The sequence below is a fragment of the Mastomys coucha genome, unplaced genomic scaffold, assembly GCF_008632895.1.
Source record: "Mastomys coucha isolate ucsf_1 unplaced genomic scaffold, UCSF_Mcou_1 pScaffold12, whole genome shotgun sequence".
Taxonomy (NCBI): Eukaryota; Metazoa; Chordata; class Mammalia; order Rodentia; family Muridae; genus Mastomys; species Mastomys coucha.
In genome coordinates this window covers 69,886,880-69,908,723 of record NW_022196894.1, presented here as the reverse complement: position 1 = coordinate 69,908,723, position 21,844 = coordinate 69,886,880, and the positions used below count along the sequence as shown (strand labels likewise).

Genomic DNA, 21,844 nt, shown 5'->3' with positions numbered 1-21,844 from the left:
AAAAAAAAAAAAAGTCTGCACATAGAAAGAATTTACTTACATCTACCAAAAAATAACCTAGGTATGGTTGGGAGAGTAGGGAAATGGTTAACGAAAGCTTCCTTCCTCATGTATGTAGTTTTCTGATATATCTAGACCACCTGAGCAAATTATAGCCTCCATGGTGCTTAACGAAATCCTCCAAATGTTATTCGAGGAACCTTTATGAATTATGCACAAGATTCCTCACAGAAATGTTAGATATAGTCTTCAAAACCATGTATAAATCAATACTTCACAAATTAAATCACACATTCACCGACAAGTTATTTCAGGGGTACTTCATTTTCATTTCTGGTTAATATTCAATTGAACTGATTCCTGACCTTTTTCGATTAAGCTTTGCCCATGATAATATTTCTGTCAACTAGCTAATGATCTGTAAACAAACAACAAAAGGAAGAAGATCCAAGATCTAAGATAGGACTTGCAATAAATTCAAGGACACAGCTTTTTCCCATTTTGCTGCGGCCTCGATTTTCCCCACTTTTCTTTCTTCTGTCTTCCTTAATGTATTTTCTTAGCCTGTAATTCAATGCAACACATGAATTCTTCACAGCCATCAGTCAACTATCAGACCTGTGTTGATCACCTCTCTCTGTAGTCAAGACTAGAGTTATTTGCTCAGTTCAGTGGGGGGTGAGGGGCTGCTCCTAGCTCATCAAGCGCTTGGGGTTCTGTGTTCTTTGTTTGTTTGTTCTAAGACAAAAGAATAAACACAAACAGGACAACTGATGATGACTCTCCTTCACTCAACAAACACAATTTGTAAAGTGTAAATAGAGCCCGATAAAGGCAAAAGCTTTAGGGTAAATAAATAAGCCTTTCGAGTAACCATCTAACTAGCTATAACACAATGAAGAAATACAAAGACCAGGAAGACCTTCTAACAGCCCGTGCGGAGTAGGGACAGGCTTCAAGACTAGGTCTGTCCTGTGTGAAACTGACAGTGTAGTACTGGAGTCACAGAAATGGTGGGCAGTGGACCATATTCGTTCTGACAACTTCCACTGTTGTTACATCATCATTAATTTAGACAGGACTATACCATTTATCACTTGGGAGAATTTACTAAAAGGGTTTATGACTTCTCTGAAAACTACTTGAAAGTTTGGCTACACTGGTGTCCTATTTTTCTGTAGCAAGCTCTAGCTAACTTTGACCAGCACCTTTTTCCAGTACTTCCTTCCATATAGAAGACCTGAATAGACATTTCAGTCATTTAAAACTAGTATCAAGCAGAAAATAGAAATTCTCAACAAACAAACAAACAAAAAACCCAAACCTGTTTTTTTGTTTTTGTTTTCCTCCCCTAAAGAACTGTGGTTTTTAACTAAATGGCTCAGTAGGAAATTATCTTGAAGCATAGTTTTTAAAATCATTTTCAATCTCTAAATCCATTTAAAAAAATCACTAGAATTCACACAATGTTAGAACTTTTGAGTAAAATGAAAGATATAATAGAAGACTGAAAACTATATGTTCTTTAGACTTTTAAGTTAAAAAAAAAAAAACGATATTTCCAATGATGAAGATTAAGAATTTTCAACCTATCTTTAGGAAGATGCCCAGCAACACATTAAAAACAGCAACTGAGCAGCTGGATGGATCAGTATATAAAGCTATGTAAGCCTAATGACTTGAGTTGGATTCCCAGGACCAATTCTATCTGTGGACCTCCACACAAGCACCATGGCTTATGAACCATACACCCCCCCACACACACACCCAAACACAATGATAGGAATAATAATTTTAAAAGACTTTAATGGGCTGAGGATATAGCTAAGATGAATAAAACAGTGCTAATAAATTCCATTAATATCAAACAAGTAGGGAGCTGGAGAGAAGGCTCAGTGGCTGTAAGCACCTGCTGCTCTTACAGGTTCAGTTCCCAGCACACACATAGCCATTACAAGGGATCAGCATGTACATATAAATATACATACATACACAGACACACATGCACACACACATTCATGCATATACATTTAAAAAAAACTAAATAAACTAATGAACTAGTGTCATTGAAGGAACAACATAGTGTAAACTGTTAATGCATGGATAGAAATTTATTATGGAATATATTTTAAGACAGGGTAAAAACCTTTATGCAGGAGCCAGTGAGATGACTCAGCAATGGGTGGCCCCAAGCCGGATGACCGGAGTTTCATCCCCAGAACTCATACAGTGATGGAAAGAATAGACTCACATAAACTGCATGCTGACTTCCTCACTCCCAACCTGGGAGATGCTTGCTCAACACACACACACACACACACACACACACACACACACACGTATAAATATATTTACAAATGTTAATTTAAAAAATCTCTAGGATAAGAATCCAAGTCTCAGGAAAGAGAGGCCCTCAGATTTCAGCTCAGTCACACCCCTCCCCACCCCCCATTTTATTCATTACATTGAGTTAGCGACTGGAAAAACAGTCAGTCTACCTTTAAGCCTTAGGTCAACTCATAAATCTAAAGAAACACAGAAGAACTCATAAATGCATGATCCCATCTACACCTTTGGCAATAACATTGGGGGCACCACTGAGGCAAGCCGAGAAAGTCCTACTGAAGAAGTAAGAGTCCCCGCCAAAAAGATGTAGCTAAAAGAATTCTCTTCTGCAGAAAAGAATAAGGTTTCAGAAACACACTACAGGCTTCAGAACCTGTGCCAATCATGCTGCTCGGTCCATGACTGCAGATGCACTCAGGTTTGACCAGCAGGACCATGTTTTGTTTTGGGTTTTTTGTTTTGTTTTTGTTTGGGGGGGCAGAGTCATTGTTATTTTGTTTGTTTGGAGGGGTTGTTTTTGTTTTTGTTTTTCATTCTTTTGTTTTGTTTTGTTTTTTTCCAGACAGGGTTTCTCTGAGTAGCCCCAGCTGTCTTGAAACTCACTCTGTAGACTAGGCTGGCTTCAAACTAGGAGATCCATCTACTTCTCCCTCCTGAGTGCTGGGATTAAAGGTGTACACCACCAATGCCTGGCTGTTTGGGGTATTTTTTTAATGCTAGATTTTTCTTGGTTTTCTCAGGAATCTGTAATTGGAGAAGCATTCATCCTAAAGAAACACCCTTCCTACCAGCTCATGGATAACATCTTATCACCAATTTCTTCCCAAATTAAAAACAACTCAATTTTAATGACCATTTTCTAAGTGAACGTTAATCTTGCGGGACAGGAGAGGGTTAGCTTCAATTCACCTAGGGAATCATCATAAAACTTACCTGGCTCTTTCTATTCCAACTTTATTCTCCAAATGGGACAGGACTGAATTTTACACAGCCATGCCAGGTTTATCCCTCAAGTATGTGATCTGTGGCTCGTAACACCACCAGGGTACTTTCTTCTCTATACAAGTTATTACTTGACAGCAGAAGGGAAAGATGGACAGGAGGCACAGAGACCTAATCAATGCCCAACAAAAGGAACTACATCAAGTTGGCATCACGGCCCAGTTCCCTACAAAAACAAAAACAAACAAAAAAACCTCCACATATCTTAATATAATAAGTGTATCCCAAAGTGCTTAACCCTGAGGAGCAAGACTTCAGACATTGACAGGTGGGTTTCAAATCCTCACTCCAACTCATTGCCTGATGACAATCAAGCTTAATGTGTCTCAACCCCACTTCCATATTGATAAACAGGGAGATCGGCGCACATTCCTTCTAAACTGAGCTGCTAGAGGTGAGAAGATAAGACACGTTAGCACTCTGTCACATAGATGTTAACACCCAATAAACTTCTGACTTTATCAATACTACTATTTTTATCAGAGATATTGTTATTGATTCCTTGTCCTTCAGATGCAGTGTACACAACTGGGCAAACACTGCATCCGTTCATCACTTAATCATTTAATGAATAATACTTGGGTATTTATCAGGTCAAAGAATATTTATTATATATTTCAAAAGAGTGGTAATCTCCCAGCTGTTAAAGACAAAGCAACTCACTATGTTTCCTTTCCTTTCTGGTCATATGGAATTTAAGGGAAAGCCGAGTTCATGCAACTATGATCCAATCAGAATTCATGCAGATAGAAAGCAAAGACCTCAAAGGACAACAAATATGTTTCTCACATATAGAACTGTCCACATGAAGGCTGGGCTTCTCTCCTACTGTCCTGCTATTTGCTTAGGCTTAGGAAACCTGTGACTGGAGAAGATGCTCATTAGCTTATGAGAGTTGGAGCAGCAAGCTTAATAACAGCTTGCTGGGGAACCTTTGCTTCTCCAGATAGGAAAGGGAGAAACTGATGAGGTTTTTCATCTCCCACAGGCTATACGAGGCAGTTTACTTTTATACACACAACTTGCTAATTAAATGGTCTGGAGTGACTGAAATACTTCACAAACCAGGAAGCTGAAGCAGCTTAAAAGTACCCTGAGGTGTGTAGTTAACATGGGCAAATGTGCTTTAACTCACTTTGTTATACGAGCAAACATCATTTCAGTGAGAGGTATTTCGGCGTGATAAAGCCTGTCTTCTAAACCAAGCCTTAATAACTGAAATCAGCTTTAGATCCATGCGACTAAAAGCATAGGTTTAGTTTCATACAAACGCAATAGATGCATTGCTTGAACCAAATTAAATGTTATCCATCTCTACTTTAAAAGAAAAAAAGAGATTTTCTAAAAAATAATCATACACTAAAAGTGGGAGAATGTAACAATACAGGTTAAGTTGGGAGATAAAATCATGAAGCTTTGTCTATCTCACTAGCACTACCTGAGGCTACACAATCTTGAAAGGAACACCAGTATACTGCTCTAGGTTGCTTCTCGGTTTCTGTGATCAAACATTGACCAAACTAAACAGGGTTGGGGCCAAGGGCGGGAGGGGATAACAAACGGTTTACTTTGCTTTCAGGTTTGCAGTCCATCGTGTCGGGAAGCCGGGACAAGCTATCAAGGTGGGAACCTTAGAGGCAGGTCCTGAAGCAGAAACCATGGAAGAACTCTGCTTGATGGAATGTTCCAGTTTCACTTCCAGCTCGTTTTGCCTAGGGATGGTATCTCCCACAGTGCTGAGTTCTCCTACACTGATTAAAAATTGTGAAAATGCTCCACAGATCTGCCCACAGCCAATGCAATAGAGGTAATTCCTCAAGTGAGGTTTCCTTTGCTTTCCCAGGTAGGGTCAACTTGACAACTGAAGCTAACTGTAACAGACACAAAATTGCATTGGTAGGGAGAAGTTCAGTTCTGGGTTCTGATTTCCTATTTACTATAGTCCAGAAGTGAGGATAAGTGGATTTTGTTTTTCAAAATGGTACATTAACTACATCCCCATGCAGCAAGCTCCGAACTCTTCTTGATCATCTGAGAATCATCTCCTATGTGGTCCCTGAAGCTTCCAATTAAATTAGGAGATGGCACATAGCAGAGATGATTTGTTTTGTTTTGTTTTGTTTTGTTTTGTTTTGTTTTTCGAGACAGGGTTTTTCTGTGTAGCCCTGGCTATCCTGGAACTCTCTCTGTAGAACAGGTTGACCTCGAACTCAGAAATCCATCTGCCTCTGCCTCCCAAGTGCTGGGATTAAAGGTGTGCGCCACTATTGCCCGGCTCAGAGATGATTTTTTAAAGTATTAAATAGGTATATCTAGCAATTTTATTCTTCAAATAGTTTTTCTTCACATTCAGTGAAAAATCTGTAGGGAGGCAGCAATAGAAATTTGAGCCCGGTGGGTGGAAGGTTCTTATAGGCATATAGTAAACAAATAGAGAAGCACACACATATACACAAAATAAAAATAAATTTGTTCTCTTTTCTTTCTCTCTCTTTCTTTTTTTCTTTTAAAGAAAATAAATAAACTGGCACCTAATAGTTTCAAACAGAACTTCTAAATAATGTTAGGATTTTAGAGGACTGTCCTGAGAAGGCTCCCTCCATCGCTGACTGGAGAGTGGCTCCCTGTTCTCAGGCCGTGTACAGATGGAAAAGAAGAATACATAACTGGATGCTTTATAAAATCCAATCACAAGCATCTTTGAAACATGTACTCTGAGGGTTCAAGGCTAGCCTGGTTCCAAGACAGCCAAGTCTACACAGAGAAACCCTGTCTGGAAAAAAAAGAAAAGAAAAATGTAACACTGAATTGCTATTGCTAGAAGTACTTTTTAAAGTATGGTGTTTGTTTGTTTATTTGTATTCGATCCTCTGAATACACTGAATGAAAGCTGGCTATTTCCTATACAATACACGTCAATCAATCGCTTAGCACAAAACCATATTCCCACTCAACACTAAACCACAGCCTTCCGTTGGCACGTGATAGTGCTTTCAACACTACACTTAAGCGTCAACCTGGGAGACAAGTATTAGACGGATAGAATATGTAACATCAGACTTGATGGACTAGCTCACGTTCGGTCATCTATACATGATACCCCCACAAAGAAAATGAGTGAAACACAAGCAAGATTTCTTTTCCAGTTCTAACTTATGCACAGCTGTAGCCACAGCTGCGTATCTCTCCATGAATGAAATCAGAAATATATGCACAGTCATGGTGTTCAAAGTATTTTTAAATGTAGAAAAACATTCTCGTAAGATGTCTGTAAGCCAAAGAAAAAGGAGGAAGGAAATTTGTAGAAGCCTGTTTTGGACAATGGGTAATGAGGCTTAGCTCTCCCATGAAGGAAGCAACATGACACCGTCCAGTGTTAGAAATAGCAAGGGAGAAAGAGAGGGGTGGAGATCAAAGCTACCTCCCTGTACACTATAATCTGTTTGGCTTCCTCTTGGTCAGCAGCAAGATTGAACTAAAGGGTTGAAAGTGGAGGTAGAGAAAAGGAAACCATTCGAACCCAGAATTGCCAAGGAGGTGGTCTTTTGATCTCCACGGGATGGCGACTTTATTGGCTATGCATAAGCAGTTTCTAACCAGCTGATCAACCAGGTATTAATGCTCAACCCTTCCATGATCAGTAACCATGAAGTGAGTCATCTGTGAACAGCAATCAACCAGAAGGCTCATCTACTGCTAAATGACTGCCAGCCCATCACTCACCCAGAGGGTAAGAGCAACCACAGGGGACATGATTGTCTCTCCACGGGCTCTTCCCAGACAAGTGCCAATTATTTGCCTTGAGATTCAGAGGGGGAAAAAAATTCATTCTTGAAGTGTGGGTGAAAGAGAACAGCATTCATTTTCTCAAACACAACTTGGGATCTATATGCATCTGTGTCTCCAGCAGACAGAGTTTTGACATACGCTGAGTCCCCTACTTCCAGCCCAGATGGGATCAAAGCGGAATCACAATCTAGTTAGATGTGAAGAATGCACTTTCTTTCTGGGTGATCTAAAGGTTTAAAACCCATTTTCTTAACGATAGGAAACACAATTGCCCTGCCCTCTTCAAAGTCCCAAATGTTCAAACCACAGTTCCACATGGGGTAAAGTAAAAAGTGATTGAGCCATAATTTTTTTTTTAACTTAAATTCTTCCATTCTCTGTTTTGACTTGGACAATATACATTCATCAAGAGTGTGGAACAAGCTTGGTTCAAATCCCAGCTTCATCTGCATTTCCCAGCTCCTCTATGATGTTTCTGAAAGTATAAAGTACAGATAAAGAAATATCTAACCTACAACCCCTCTGTTGTAGGGTTCTCGTAATGTCGTAAGCGAAAGTCGATGAAGTCACCACAATGTTCCCTAACTCGATCTCATCTTAAAATCATTTCCTTCTGTCACTTTACTTGTCTCCCCTAAGCAAAGGTGTGCTGCCCCAGACAGCTACGACTTGTGTGTTTGTGCCTTTGAACATATGAAGCAGTCAAGATTCTAAAGTGTTGTAACTGCAGTCTGATGAAAGAAAGCCTTTCGCTGCACTAAGGATGTGAATGAGTTTCCACTGCTTTTACTTTTATAATATGTAAAAGATCTAATTCTTTACACTGTTGCTAAACACAGAGCACAAACACTGGTATCAGATTATCAGAAATCCACAGTCCTCCCAGGTTGACTCTCTGGCTGCGTGTGATCAAGGAACATAGACGGGACCCACTTAGGATGGACTATGCCTTCTATGCCCGTCTGATGCTCCCTCTCTTCTGTGTGTGTGTGTGTGTGTGTGTGTGTGTGTGTGTGTGTGTGTCTGAATTAGTATATGGTACCTGGGAATTAGACCCCAAGGCCTTGCACAAGATAGGCAAGCACCCTACCACTAAGCTTGGTCCCCACCTTACCCTTTTCTGACATATCTAAGAGCCTGATATAGTGAGCCAGACCTTAATCTTAGCATTTGATCTCTGTGAATTGCAGCTAACTTGGGCTCCTCAATGAGACCCCATATCAAGCAAACAAAACAAACAAGCAAAGAAACAAACAAAAAAAACCAACCTTATAATTATGGGTCTCATCCTGCACTGCATTTCTCTAAATTTAGGTCTCTATTTTCTTTTCTCTTTGCTTTTTCTTATCCCCATATTTACACATTATGTAGATTACCTTAGGCCTATCTTTGATTTCCTTATAACTTCCAACTTAAAAAAAGTAAATCAAGTTACCAGTGCGGTTTACATCTGTGATAAGAACTGGAAATTTTTTTTAAAGAAATTAAAGTCTAGGAACATGATCTGGCATGCTTTTGCTTGCAAGCATAAGGACTTAATTCAAATCCCTAGTACCCACACAAAAGGCAAGGCAGGGCCTATAATCCCAGCACTAAAGGCAGCCTTGACAGGGATCACAGGGGTGTGCTGCCTAACAACCTCACTCCACATTCAATGAGAGAGCCTGTCTCAAAGAAGTAAGGCAGAAAAGGATGGAGTAGGTGACTTGATGTCCCCGATGGACAATATGCACACAAAGTCAGAAGCACTCTCACACATACATGAGCATATGCCACAATCACACATGAAAATAAGTGTGAGAAATTGACATAAATCTTGCCCTAGCATCTTTTATGAGCCCAGAAGTTAACATCTGAAGGCCCAAACACTTGTGACCTTTATTAGATAACATTTTCCTAAATTTCCTTCCAATCCCATTCCCGGGACCCAGCTACTTTCCATCATAAACACTGTTACAGCTGAAATCTGCTCCCTCTACAAAATAAGTAAACAACTGTCACTGTTAGCTGAAATGGAGCACTTTATACCACTTTGACACGAGAGAGTATTTCATTTGTCATAGTAAAACTTAAGAAAAATGTCTTCAGGTAATTCTCTTTTATGTGGCTCAACCACAAATCTTGTGTATTACAGAACCTATTGGGGGATAGAGAGACTTTTTTAAAGACATAAAATTATTTAGGTATTTATGTCTACAATCCATAAGGTAGGATTTTTCAAGATAAGTTTGGATTCTAAAATTAGGTTGTATATTTAAAAATTAAAAAATAGGTGCTTCTCTTAAGCATAAATTGTGGTACATCTACACAATGGAGTACTACTCAGCTATTAAAAACAATGAATTTATGAAATTCTTAGGGAAATGGATGGATCTGGAGAATATCATCCTGAGTAAGGTAACCCAATCACAAAAGAACACACATGGTATGCACTCTCTGATAAATGGTTATTAGCCCAGAAGTTCAGAATACTCGAAGTACAATCCACAAACCACAAGAAACTCAAGAAGAAGGAAGACGAAAATGTGGACATTTCATTCCTTCTTAAAAGGGGGAACAATACCCATGGAAGGAGTTACAGAAACTAGCTATGGAGCAGAGACTGAAGGAAGGGCACTCCAGCCTGATATATCTGTCTCCTGAGAGGCTCTGACAGTACCAGACTAATACAGAAGTAGAGGCTCACAGCCATCCATTGAACTGAGTACAGGGTACCCAATGAAGGAGTTAAAGAAAGGACTGAAGTTAAGTTACAGTTAGTGTACAGGAGCCGAAGGGTTTGCAGCCCCTTAGGACGAACAACAATATGAACTAACTAGTACCCTCAGAGCTCCCAGGGACTAAACCACCAACCAAAGGAGTACACATGGTGGGACTGATGGCTCTGGCAGCATGTGTATAGTAGAGAATGGCTAAGTCGGTCATCAACGTGAAGAGAAGCCCTTGGCCCTGTGAAGGTTCTGTGCCCCAGTGTAGGGGAATGCCAGGGCCAGTAAGAGAGAGAGGGTGGGGTGGCAAGCAGGGGGAGTGGGGAGGGAACAGGGGTTTGTTCTTGTTATTGGTTTTTGTTTTTTGTTTTTTGAGGGGAAACCGGGAAAGGAGAAATCATATGACATGTTAATAAAGAAGATATCTAATAAAAAATTTGAAAAATAATAATACGGGACAGCAAGCTGGTCCACCAGGTAAAACACCCAAGTCTGACAATAGAAAGATGACAAGCCCTCCCCAGGATCCATGTACAAAGGCTGGATTTGGATTTGGTAGTTCATCTGCTATCCTTGAATTCATATGGTGAGTTTGGGAAACAGAGGCCGGAAGACCTCCCAGAGGCCTGCAGCCAGTTAGTGGACAACACACAACAACACAGGAGAAGCAAGGGAAGGGCCTTGCCATATCAAAGAACCAACTCCAGAGAATTGTCCCCCAACTTCCAAGTGCACACCACAACAGCTAAACAGTAGCACACACACACTCAAATACATACACACACACAGGCCCACACAATAATGATATATCTTAAAATTTTAAAAAACTAATCACCATGGGTTGTAGTAACCAAAACTCACGTGAGGAGGGGCAGTAAAAGAAGACTGAGCGAAGGAAGGGGACGGGGAGATACAAAGGGAGGAGAGACCCTGTCTCAAACAGTGAACTGTGTTCCACATGATATAGAAAGAAACATCACCTTCCCCCCCAAAAAAAGAGAAAGCAGGGGGTGACTGTCACATCATTTGAAATTCAGATCTTACCCAAAGTTTAGGAAATTCAGTCATTTCTTCTCTAAAAGAAAGTCTGAGCCGAGGGCCTGGGAAGAAGATGCCCGAGATAGAACACGTGATTCATTCCTGAAAGACTTCACAGTTTTATTCTGTTTTGTTTTCTTTTGTTTTGTTTAGTTCTCAGGGTAGCTACTACTCCTCACCTCACCCCCAAAATACACATCCATAGACAAGAACACGAGTATAACAACTGCTTAGATAAATTCACCTTAACAACAAATTGCTAAAGAAATGCCCAATTTACTCCCAAATTTTAGCTTCACAGAAGAAAAGTCCCGTGTTTTTAGAATATTAAGTTGTTTTCTTTCTTTTTTTTTTTAAGGCTAGAAAAGCAAACACTCTCTACCTTAATACTTAATACACCATCAACACACCAAAATGGAGTTTATAGTCTCTTTGAAGATAACTGTAGACTTTGTTAAATTGGCAGCCAGTATTAAAAACAAAAAGGGGGAGAAAAAAAGAACTGACAATCAATAGATGCTTTTACAGGTTAAATCTTGTCGAAGGCGCCTTATCCCCTCTGTACACTTTGATTTATTTAAGCTCACCACATTTCTCTTAAATACACTCCATTAACAAGTGATAGACTGTGATCTTGGGCTGGAGGCAAAACACGAAACACAATCTTTCAAGAACTTCATTCATTCCTTTAACCAGGTGTCTTGCCCACACCCAGGTTACTAGTCACTTACCTAACTTCACTAAGTGTTTTTTTTTCTCTCCAAATCAATGGAGGTGTTTTACAACAGCCCAGGGTCACAGGGTCGCCCTAGAGTCCAATGGATTGGCCCCATATCCAGACTTAAAATAGCATCTGTGAGTCAAAGGTAGGGAAGAAATACAAATGTGGCTGGTTAAGCCTGGAAGAGGCGGCTCAGCAGTTAAGAGCACTGACTGCCCTGCCCTTCCAGAGGTCTTGAGTTCAATTCCCAGCAACCACATGGTGGCTCACAACCATCTGTAATGGGATCTGATACCCTCTTCTGATGTGTCTGAAGACAACAGCTAGAGTGTACTCATATATAATAAATAAATACATCTTCTTTTTTGCCAGTCAGTGGTGGTGCATGCCTTTAATCCCAGCACTTGGGAGGCAGAGGCAGATGGATTTCTGAGTTCGAGGTCAGTCTGGTCTACAGAGTGAGTTCCAGGCCAGCCAGGGCTATACAGAGAAACCCTGTCTTGAAAGCAGCAACAATAACCACAACAAACAACAAATCTTTTTTTAAAAAGCTGCAAGTTAAACGGGAGTGTGGAGATAACAGCTGCATGGGCCCTTCTAGCCTAGGACTCGGCAAAGCAGACAAGCACCCTGAGGTGCAAAAACCAAGGGCTCCCAGGGAGAGTATGTGAGGAAGACACCTGGAATCATGTTAGCCATAAAAGATGCTAAACAGGCCCCATATCTACTCAAGTTCGGATCTCAGATATTAAATATTGATCACATTATTAAACATGAGTGAAGACTCCACCTGGGCCCCCAACACACACACACACACACACACACACACACACACAGCTATTTCCCAAGTGAAGACAGGGTTTGACGGCTGACGGGACCAGCTTTCAGTGAAACCCTATTAGTGTGACCCTATCTTTAATCTACAGCCATGATAAAATGTCCCAACATACACAAACTCAGCCCCAACAGTGACTAATGACCATTAATCCCCCTATCTTCAGTAATCTGCCTCTCCACCCATCCATCACGTTGACACTTCCCTGTACACACGTGAACAAACTTTAACAGAGAAGGGGAATCAACAACAACAACAACAAAAAATCTCAAAGTTATCCGAGTCTATAAATTACACTAAGGGGGGCCAGAGGAGAAGAGATGGAGCGAGCAAGCTAGGTCAGATCTTCCTGGTTTTTGATATCCATCCATGGCTAAGAGCAGGGAGTGGGAACTGTTCAATCATCTAGATGTGCAAACTGAGAAGAAAGGCTGCCACACAGAAAGGGGAAGTTGGAAGTGGGGGACAGGGCCCCAAAAGAGGTGGTTTAATCTTCCCATCCATCCACAGTGACAAAGATAAGATAGGCAAGGGCTGAGATTTCAATTTCTGTTTTCTTCAAAGGCGTAACAACTTAGTACGCTTCCTATTTAGCTTAGTTCAAATGGGCCTTTTAACTTTCAGCCAAGCAACTTCTCTCAGGAGCTTACCTTCTCTTAGGCTTTTATTTACTATCATTTAGCTCTAGTGGGTCTTTTTTTTCCTTTTCCTTTATTCTTTTTGTAGCCTCTTGGCTTAAGTGAAACCTTTGATCTAAACATAATCACCGTAGACCACAAATGTTCAAACTACCTTAAAAACTTATTTCATAATTATGCAAATTAAGTGACTCTAACTTTTAGGCCCTGATGCAACTGGAAGCTCACTCAGTATGTGGCTCTAATTCCCCAAGGTACAGTGTGTGTGTGTGTGTGTGTGTGTGTGTGTGTGTGTAGGACTGAAATAGGATCCATGATTGAAACCAGAGTCTACCAAGAGGGAAGAAACAGAAGTGGAGTCGATGGTTCTGTCATCCACAGTTGAAGATTCTTAAGGGGTACAGGAAAACAGTTTGCAACCACCCAACGGTGACTTTTTCTTAGGACAGAAGGTTCCTTAAGTTGCATCTTTCCAACACTTCATATGCAGCTGCAGAACTATTCACCTTACAAATACTAAGGCAATCTTCTGTTCTGTCCCGCCAACGAGGACTACCAGGCAACTTAGTTGCAACTGCCTGTTTTCTTCCTAAACCCAGCCAGGCAGTGGCTAGTTTATATCCTACCACGAGAAGGAGTTATTTCCTCAAGTTTCTTCAGAATCAAATTTAATTACAGACTTTGGTTACATAAAACAACTTCTAACAACCCGTTGAGCTCAGAAATGGAGGGGAGGAGTGGAGGACCAGATTCTGGATTCCTGGGGAGTGCGGATCACAAGCCCCACCCCCACACACCCCGCGCCGCTTGCCCCTCCATTCCAGCACCCCCTAGGGGTCCCTCAGATGGATGATAAGCACTTGGCCTAATCCTAAGAGACCAAAACTCGGGGACAACCCGCTGCCTCCTACCACCCAAGTGCTTAGACAGGCGGTTGCCCAGAGTGAGCTGGGCGTGCCCTGAACTTGGTGAAAGACCGAGGTCTACTGAGAGGTTTGGGATGTTTCAGGAGAGTTTGGAGTGATAGGCCTGAGGGACAACCTCAAACGCCAAACCAGAAACCTTTCCCTGTAGAAGTCTGGAAGGGTCGAGCCCCTCTGGCCTTAGAAGGGAGAGACCGCCAAGAGTCAATTCAGGGTTCAGGGTCCGATTATGAAGAGTGGAGTGAGGACAAGCAAAAGAGATCAAGGGTGAAGAGGGAGGGCGCAGGTTACCTGAACAGAGACATATTAATCCAAAGAGGTAAAAGTGAGCAGGCTCCGCGATCATTGTCCTCGGGTAGGTCCTGCATACAGTCTCATGCCAAGAGAAGGGATCAGAAGCGGGGATCTCCAAATTTATGGAAGCCAAACACCATGCACCCTTACACACAAAGGCTTAATATAAGCAACGTGAGTCAATCCGCCAAGAGTTTGCAGGGCAGTTTCTCGTCGACCTTTCCGGAGGCTTGTCAATCCTTCGGAGCCCTTTGCAAAGAAAAATTCCAAGGTTTGTCTTCCCTGGTCCCGGGTTTCCGAAGAGGCTCAACCACTTCCAAGGCTCATCCAAGGCGAACAACAAAGAGGCGAAACCGAGGAGCAGTTGTGTGGTTTCCTGCCTCCACAGTCCTGCTGAGCCTCCCGGCGTGCGCCTCCACAGCGTGTGCCCTGGCGCCGCTGCGCGGCGATTGCAAAGTTGGGGTGTGAGAGCAAATGAAGAGATGCACCCCAAAAAGTGCTCCTCCGTCTACCGGAGAGCCAGTGAGTAGCAGGCCACCCCCCTCTGGCGGCGACTGCAGTCAAGGTAGCGGCAGCAGCTGGGAAACACAGTCTCTAGGTTCACGGGGTGCGCCCGGGTGACTCTGCGCACCAGGAGGGAGCGAAGGGGCGGTACGGCGAGAGCGGCTGCCTGGGCGGGCCCTTGTTCCCATCACTCTCGGGATGCGGAGGGCACCGGGGACCGCAACAGGACCGCAGATGCACGAGCGCCTTCCGGGCGCCCCCAGCCCGGCGCAGCACCCAGCATCGTCCCGGGTCCTGCTTCCACTGGGGCGCGCGTAACGCACCTCCGAACCAAGCTGCAGCCCAAACTTCCCGGGGTGGCTAGTCTTACTCCGTGCTCCTGGAAGCTTCAGAGAGGCTGCTCCGGGCGGCCCCGGGTTGGTGGAAAAGAGCGAGCAGGAGGAAGAGGATGCTCCCGAGGCTCGCCCAAGCTCCGCCGGGAGCTTGCGGCGTCTGAAGTTTCTGCTCTCACGCTGCCTCCTTTCGGCTCGACAGCTCGTGGGTTTTCCCCCTAGTCCCTGCTGCTCCGGGTTTCCTCCCTCTCCAGCTCGGCTCGGGAACCTTTAAAGGGGACGCGCGATCCCTGCCAGGCCCTCACTGGCGCTGCTCAGACAAGTTCTGCGTGTTAATATTTCCATCCACATGCCCGGAGTGCCCAATTGCGCCCTCAGGTGAGATTTCAACTACTCAGAAGCAGAAATCTCAACGAATAAGAACTTGTCTTGGGTCCCTTTCCATCCCTGTCTCCCCTGCACCTTTCTCCAAATGGAACTTCCCAAACCAAAGACTTCAAAATCCTCCAGGTCCCTCTTAACCTCTTCTTTACCGATAAAGGGAATTGCAGTAAACTTCGAAAGAAGTTCACTCACCGCACCCCCTATCTTCTTGTTAAACGAAGGAACAAACAAACAAACTGACTTGCTCTTTCAGCAAAGAAGCTTTAGGAAAGTGTAAATTATCTAAAATATAGTTGATGGATAGCGTCTCTCTCTCTCTCTCTCTCTCTCTCTCTCTCTCTCTCTCTCTCTCTCTCTCTCTCTCTCTCTCATTTTTTGTTTTTTCTAGGCAGGGTTTCTCTGTATACTGGCTGTCCTGGAACTCACTCTGTAGACCAAGCTGGCCTCGAACTCAGAAATCCTCCTGTCTCTGCCTCCCAAGTGCTGGGATTAAAGGCCTGCGCCACCACCTAAAAAGGTACTCTCTTTTTATTGAATTTGCTGAGGGTCTTGTAGAAAGGCTAAATGCTAGGAGTGAAGGCTCAGGTCTTGGAGACTTCATTACTTTTAAAGGAGAGTCTAGGTAGCTTATACATATTAAAGACTTGACAGTTAAAGAAGAGTAACAAATGGGTGATGCCACATTAATCTAAAGTTTGCAATGATGGCCTCTTAGCATCTCAAAAACTGGGCCACCCCAAATCCCAAGGTATCAGGTACCCGTGACCATACCAACTTTATTCTCTCTTCTGGGGAAAAAAAAATGGGGCCTGTTGGGCTACTTTATGAGTAAGCTAATTAAGCCCAAGATAAAACACACCTGGGATTTTGACAGACAAGTTTTCACAAATTCGTTGTTTTCTTCTTTGTTATTATTACCTATGACACAATGAAAGTTATATAATAGATGCAGAAGGCTCTATGAATTGTAGTTGTTGCTGCTTACAGCTATTGCTTTTATTGAGTTACTCTCTTCAATGTTATGGTCTATGACTTCAAGAGGAGTGCTTAAAACCTTCACCTATGGCCAGTAGCATTGTGGCAGGTGAGGAGGATTTGGATGTAGTTTTCTCTTAATTGACTGCCTGCACTACTTAACTAAAATACAAGTTTAACAGAAAGCCATGTGCTCATTTTCGTCATGACTTCTGTGGCCCATGAACTCTGAGCAACTGTCTATGAAAAGAAACCTGGTTAACAGCACCTTGCCTTTGAAAGTGAACGACATTTTAATCCTGAGAAAGCTGGCTAAAAACTCAGTAAACAAGCTGAGATAAGAATTCAAAGACTCTAACCAGAATCTTTTCAGCAGTAAAAACAAGAAACGTGCAGTAAATGCTAAGAGACATGCATTGATTTGGTATCTGCAAAAAGATATTTGGTGAGAAACATAGAAAATAAATTTTCCTTGGAATAAAATGAACTTTTAAGATAAGATACCCTAGGAGTAGAAAATAAATAAGCTTAGCATGATGAAGGAGAAGAGGAGAAAATGAAACTTTCTAATCCCCAAGTTACTTAAGGGGATTTTAAATGAGGGTTTTGAAGTTCCATCTAGTGAAGGATATATCCTCTTATTTTATTTTATTTGTGTGTGTGTGTGTGTGTGTGTGTGTTGGCCCTCCTGTTCAGGGAGGTAGAGCCTCCTGCATGCTAAACACAGGCTCTGGCACCAGTCTGAGAAAGTAGACCTGGTGCAAGAATTTCAATTACATTGTTTCCCAAGTGTATCTCCCAGTCTTCACGATTTTCCTGAGATCTTTCAGGAGCTATTGCACAGTATGGCTCCATGGGAAAGAGTGCCTACTGCTTTTGCAAGACCCTAGTTCTGTTTCTAGCTGGTGATTAGCAGACAACTGTCTTGTAATTCCTGTTCTAGGTCATCTGATGCCTTCTACTGATCACTGATCTCCACAGGTTCCTATATACATGCCATATACATATGTGTGTGTGTGTGTGTATACATATACACATGCATACACACAAAATATAAATAAACATTTAAAAAGATGTATTTCAACACCGACCACATTTCCACTGTATGAAAGTGTATCAATACTAACTTCTGTTTCTCAACTCCAGTTAAACTCCTTTGTTCCAGTCTCAACGATAAAATTATCTAAGGAGAAAGCAATAAGTATCCACTAGGAAAGAACTATTAAAGAATCTCATCCAAAATGTTTTCTAAACATGTTCTGTCAGGTGTATCAGTAAAATCGACATCTAAATTAAGAGTTTGTATACAGACGGTATTAGGGACCCATAAGAGGTTCAAGTTAAGTTGGAGTGCTGGAAAAGGTTTCTAACTCCTTTTTTTCCACCTGCCCACTCATCCTACAAACCCTGAGTGAACATCTACCTGCAAATTAAAGATGCTGATGAGACAAGATGCAAATATAAGCCTATTCTCAGGGCCCCCGGAGCTCTAACTCCCAGCTCTAACTCTTCTTACAGCAAGCATAAAGCCCGCTCTAGAGAAGGCTCTGCCCCCAAATGGAAAAACTGAAGAGCCATTGGGTGAATTGCTAGCTCTGAGTATTTCTGGGGATGGATTTATCATAGCAACTTGCCACCATCCTGACTTTGTTACTGGACATTAAGATACCTGAAAAAATGCACAAAATGCTCTCAATGTGTTCTATGAAGAATAGTGAGTATACATGTATCAAATATATGTGCATAGGAAACATACTCAAGGCGGGGCCCCCCTGCGGCTTGGCTGTGGACAATAGAGCTCAGATTCATTCCAGACTGGTCAAGAGACAAAAATCAAGGTAAGAGTGTGTCTTCATTTACAAAAACTCAATTCTGGGGCTAGAGAGATGGCTCAGCGGTTAAGAGCACCGACTGCTCTTTCAGAGGTTCTGAGTTCAATTCCCAGCAACCACATGGTGGCTCACAACCATCTGTAAAGGGATCCAATGCCCTCTTCTGGTGTGTTTGAGGCTAGTGACAATGTGCTCATATACCTAAAATAAATAAATCTTTAAAAAAAATTCAATTATGAACACTTCAGTAAGAACATTGGTGGGGATTGCCATAATGAAGTCCATTACATTGTATGCTAGATTTAAAGTTGGAGGGTAAGAAAAAAAAAAAGAAAAAAGACAGAGAGGAAAGGGTAGGAAAAGAATAGTGTGTTGTGAAGCTCCATTTGCTGAGTTTTGACCTCCTAGGAGGCTTCTGAAACTCAGGATCTCTCAAAGCCTCTTTGAGACATTTGAAGAAACTTGAAAATAATGCATTCCAATAAGTCTTATTGTTGGGGACTTTTGACAGGCAAGATGCCAAATCTCCAGGGATTTATCACTTCCTCTGATTTGATTTTATCTTTCCTGGAGTTGAAGAGGAGGGGGCAGTGGCAGGAATTCAGGAAATAACAAAACTCCCAGAGTCTCTCTGGGAATACTAGAGTGTTCTGATCAGGAGAAACAGAGTCCTGAGGAAACCATAAACCAGAACATCTGCCTTTCTTTCTTCCAAGCAAGACACCTGAGCATCAAACAGAGCCAGGGATGCATGCCACAACTTCTAGCAGATCTGATGAGCCAATCTGGCAAGATCTCTGCAGTAAGACCCTGCCGACTACTCCAGGATACCATCCTTCGGGAAAGAGCAGCTTATTTAGCAATTTTTACATAAAACTGCTGGGTATTCCTCTGTTTGGTATCTAAAATGCTAATCTGAAATGCAAGTGTGACTGTTCCCTCCAGTTTGGAGACATACTCCCATATCAGAGTAGAACCATGAGTGTTATTAATAAAATGGTAAACAAATTCACATTTATTTGTATGTTGAAATATTAGGTCTATGTAGTGCCCTATATATTTACATAGGGTATATTTCAACTGTAATGTTTTGATGTGTCTCTCTCATTTAGAACAGGTATGTCCTCCAAACCAGCTAGACCCTGGAAGAGAAGACTCTTGGCATCACTCCTTTCCACTTGTCTTAAAGGCTCCAGTAACTGGTAATAAGAGCAAATGCAACGCTTTCAATGGACCTTTTCAAAGGTGGAAGAGAACCCCATTGGTGCCACTAATATGTCCTCCTCTCTGGAAAGCTAAGGCCTACTGCATGAGAATCCAATAAGATACTGGGCTGTGAAACTACTGCAGCTGTCATTGCCTCTAAGCATCTCAGCCTACTGTCGGGACAGGGCAGATATTCTAAAATTGGGTGCTATGTGGTAGAACCTGAGACCTTTCATTTCAACCACAATGCATCTCATTAAAACTTACACCTTTAGCTTTCACAGATGGTTAGTTTTTAAAGAATGTAAATAAGAGGACACAGGAAAGTGGCATTAACCGAGGGCATGGTTTGAGACACTTTACAAACATTATCTGATCTAATGCTTGCCCTGTAAGGTGCCATTACTCTCCCAATTTAAAGATGAAGTTAGGGGAATGAAAGATTAACTCAGAGTTCAATGGTCCAGATGCCACGGGCTTATATTTGAACCCAGCTTGTTTTGAACCAGAACACTTGGGAAAAAGGAGACCCATGACAGAATTATCTTGGGAGACTTTGAACACATTCTGAGATTCCTCCATGCCTTTAACATGCAAATAAGCATTGTGAGAAAAACATGGGTCTTGGGTAAACATCACTGTGTTGCTAAGACCACTGAGGCTTGTCCCACACCTGAAATTTATGTCCTACTTGCTTTCAAAAATGTGGACATTTGCCAGAAAACATGGGCTATAATGAGCCATGCAGCCATCTTTACAGGGACAGCTCATGAGCAGAAGTTACTATAATTGTACTTCCAGGTCATTCTTCGTAAAGCTGCCAGAGGGAACCTGTTTTAAATCCCAAGACAAACTAAATCTTTTTTCAGAACCCTCCAGTGGGCTCCCTCCCATCCCCTACATCCAATTAGGAGTATGAGCCCTTCAGGAAGTCTCCAAGGCCAGTTGGTCATAGGCCTGTAGCCCATCCCTTTCAGACTTTCTCCTTCCCAACCGTTCTAGCCTCTGCTTCCTTCACTTTAATACCAAGGTCTCCATGCCATTGCTAAAATGAGTCCGACCACCACTCACATGAGAGATGTGTTTAATATTCACCTCCATAAACCTTTGCATTCACTCTCCTTTCTCTTGAGTTTCAATGGTATGAAGATTTCTCAGATATCTTTAAAAAAAAAAAAAGCCTCTTTAACCTCCTATCTTTACACAACTACTACCCATACCACTCCACGCCCTGCAAAGCCCTCTCATTTGACTTCAGAGCATTAATCCCCACATAAGGCATAACATATTCCCTTTGTTTTTATTGGCTAGTCCTTTCAACATGGGATGTTACCAGGGTCTAAGGATTCTTGACTATATTCTCCACTCAGATTCCCAGCATCTAAGACAGTGCCTGGTCCTTAACAACTATGCTGAAATGTTTATCAAACACGTGTAAAAGTGGATTTTATTTAACTGTGTGTAGATTATTTCAAAAAGGGGCATATTTATGAACTTACTTGTATATTCTAAACTTGGTTTTCTCCGATATACGGTTTAATCATTTATCTATATACAGTTTAATCATTTATCTACTTCTACTTACCACTCACTGGATTTCTGTAAGGTCATGACTGAGTTTCTGGCTGCAGAAGGACTTGCTTATTTGGAAACAAAGAATGGAGAACTAGTTACCAAAACTTAAAGAATGTAATGTTGAAGCTAGAAATGGCCTTAAAAGTTAACTTTCTCACTGGGCATTGGTGTCGCATGCCTTTATTCCCAGCACTTGGGAGGCAGAGGCAAGTGGATTTCTGAATTTGAGGCCAGCCTGGTCTACAGAGTGACCAGGACAGCCAGGGCTAAACAGAGAAACTCTGTCTCAAAAAAAAAAAAAAAAAAAAAAAAAAAAAAAAAAAAAAAAAAAAGGTTAACTTTCTCATAAATGAGAGTTCTGAAACCGAGAGTAACATTTCCTAGGACATGCTTCACCCACCCCCAGCCCCAGGCAGGAGGACCTGGGTTCTGTAAGAAAACAACAGGCTGAGCAAGCCACAAAGAGCAAGCTAGGAAGTAACACTCCTCTATGGCCTCTGCATCAGCCCCTGCTTCCATGATCCTGCCCGGTTTAGCTCCTGCCATAACTTCCTTCAATGATGAACAGTGATATGAAATAAACAAGACGAACCTTTTTCCCCCAACTTGCTTTTTGTCACAGCAATGATAACGAAGACAAGCAGTCTAGTCAGAAATCCCTAATCAAAATTCTGTATGTTCCGAACATTAAATCAGGAGATACTGCACCATATGTATGAAATAATGAGTTTTACAGAGTTTT

General features: G+C 42.0%; 1 protein-coding gene across 10 annotated transcripts in view; it reads right to left on the bottom strand.

Moving 5' to 3' along the window:
- Robo1 (roundabout guidance receptor 1) overlaps positions 1 to 21,844 on the bottom strand; it is a 1,018,630-nt gene that overhangs the window by 369,604 nt on the left and 627,182 nt on the right. For 3 of the 10 annotated variants that reach the window (XM_031364241.1, XM_031364245.1, XM_031364246.1), the window contains exon 1: positions 14,292 to 15,320. The exons of 6 other annotated variants lie outside the window; for them this stretch is intronic. In XM_031364241.1, coding sequence (XP_031220101.1) covers positions 14,292 to 14,346 — 55 coding nt within the window. In that variant the 5' untranslated portion in view covers positions 14,347 to 15,320. Of the gene's footprint in view, positions 1 to 14,291; positions 15,369 to 21,844 lie in introns of those variants that run through there. One more of the 10 variants, XM_031364242.1, reaches the window with a different exon arrangement.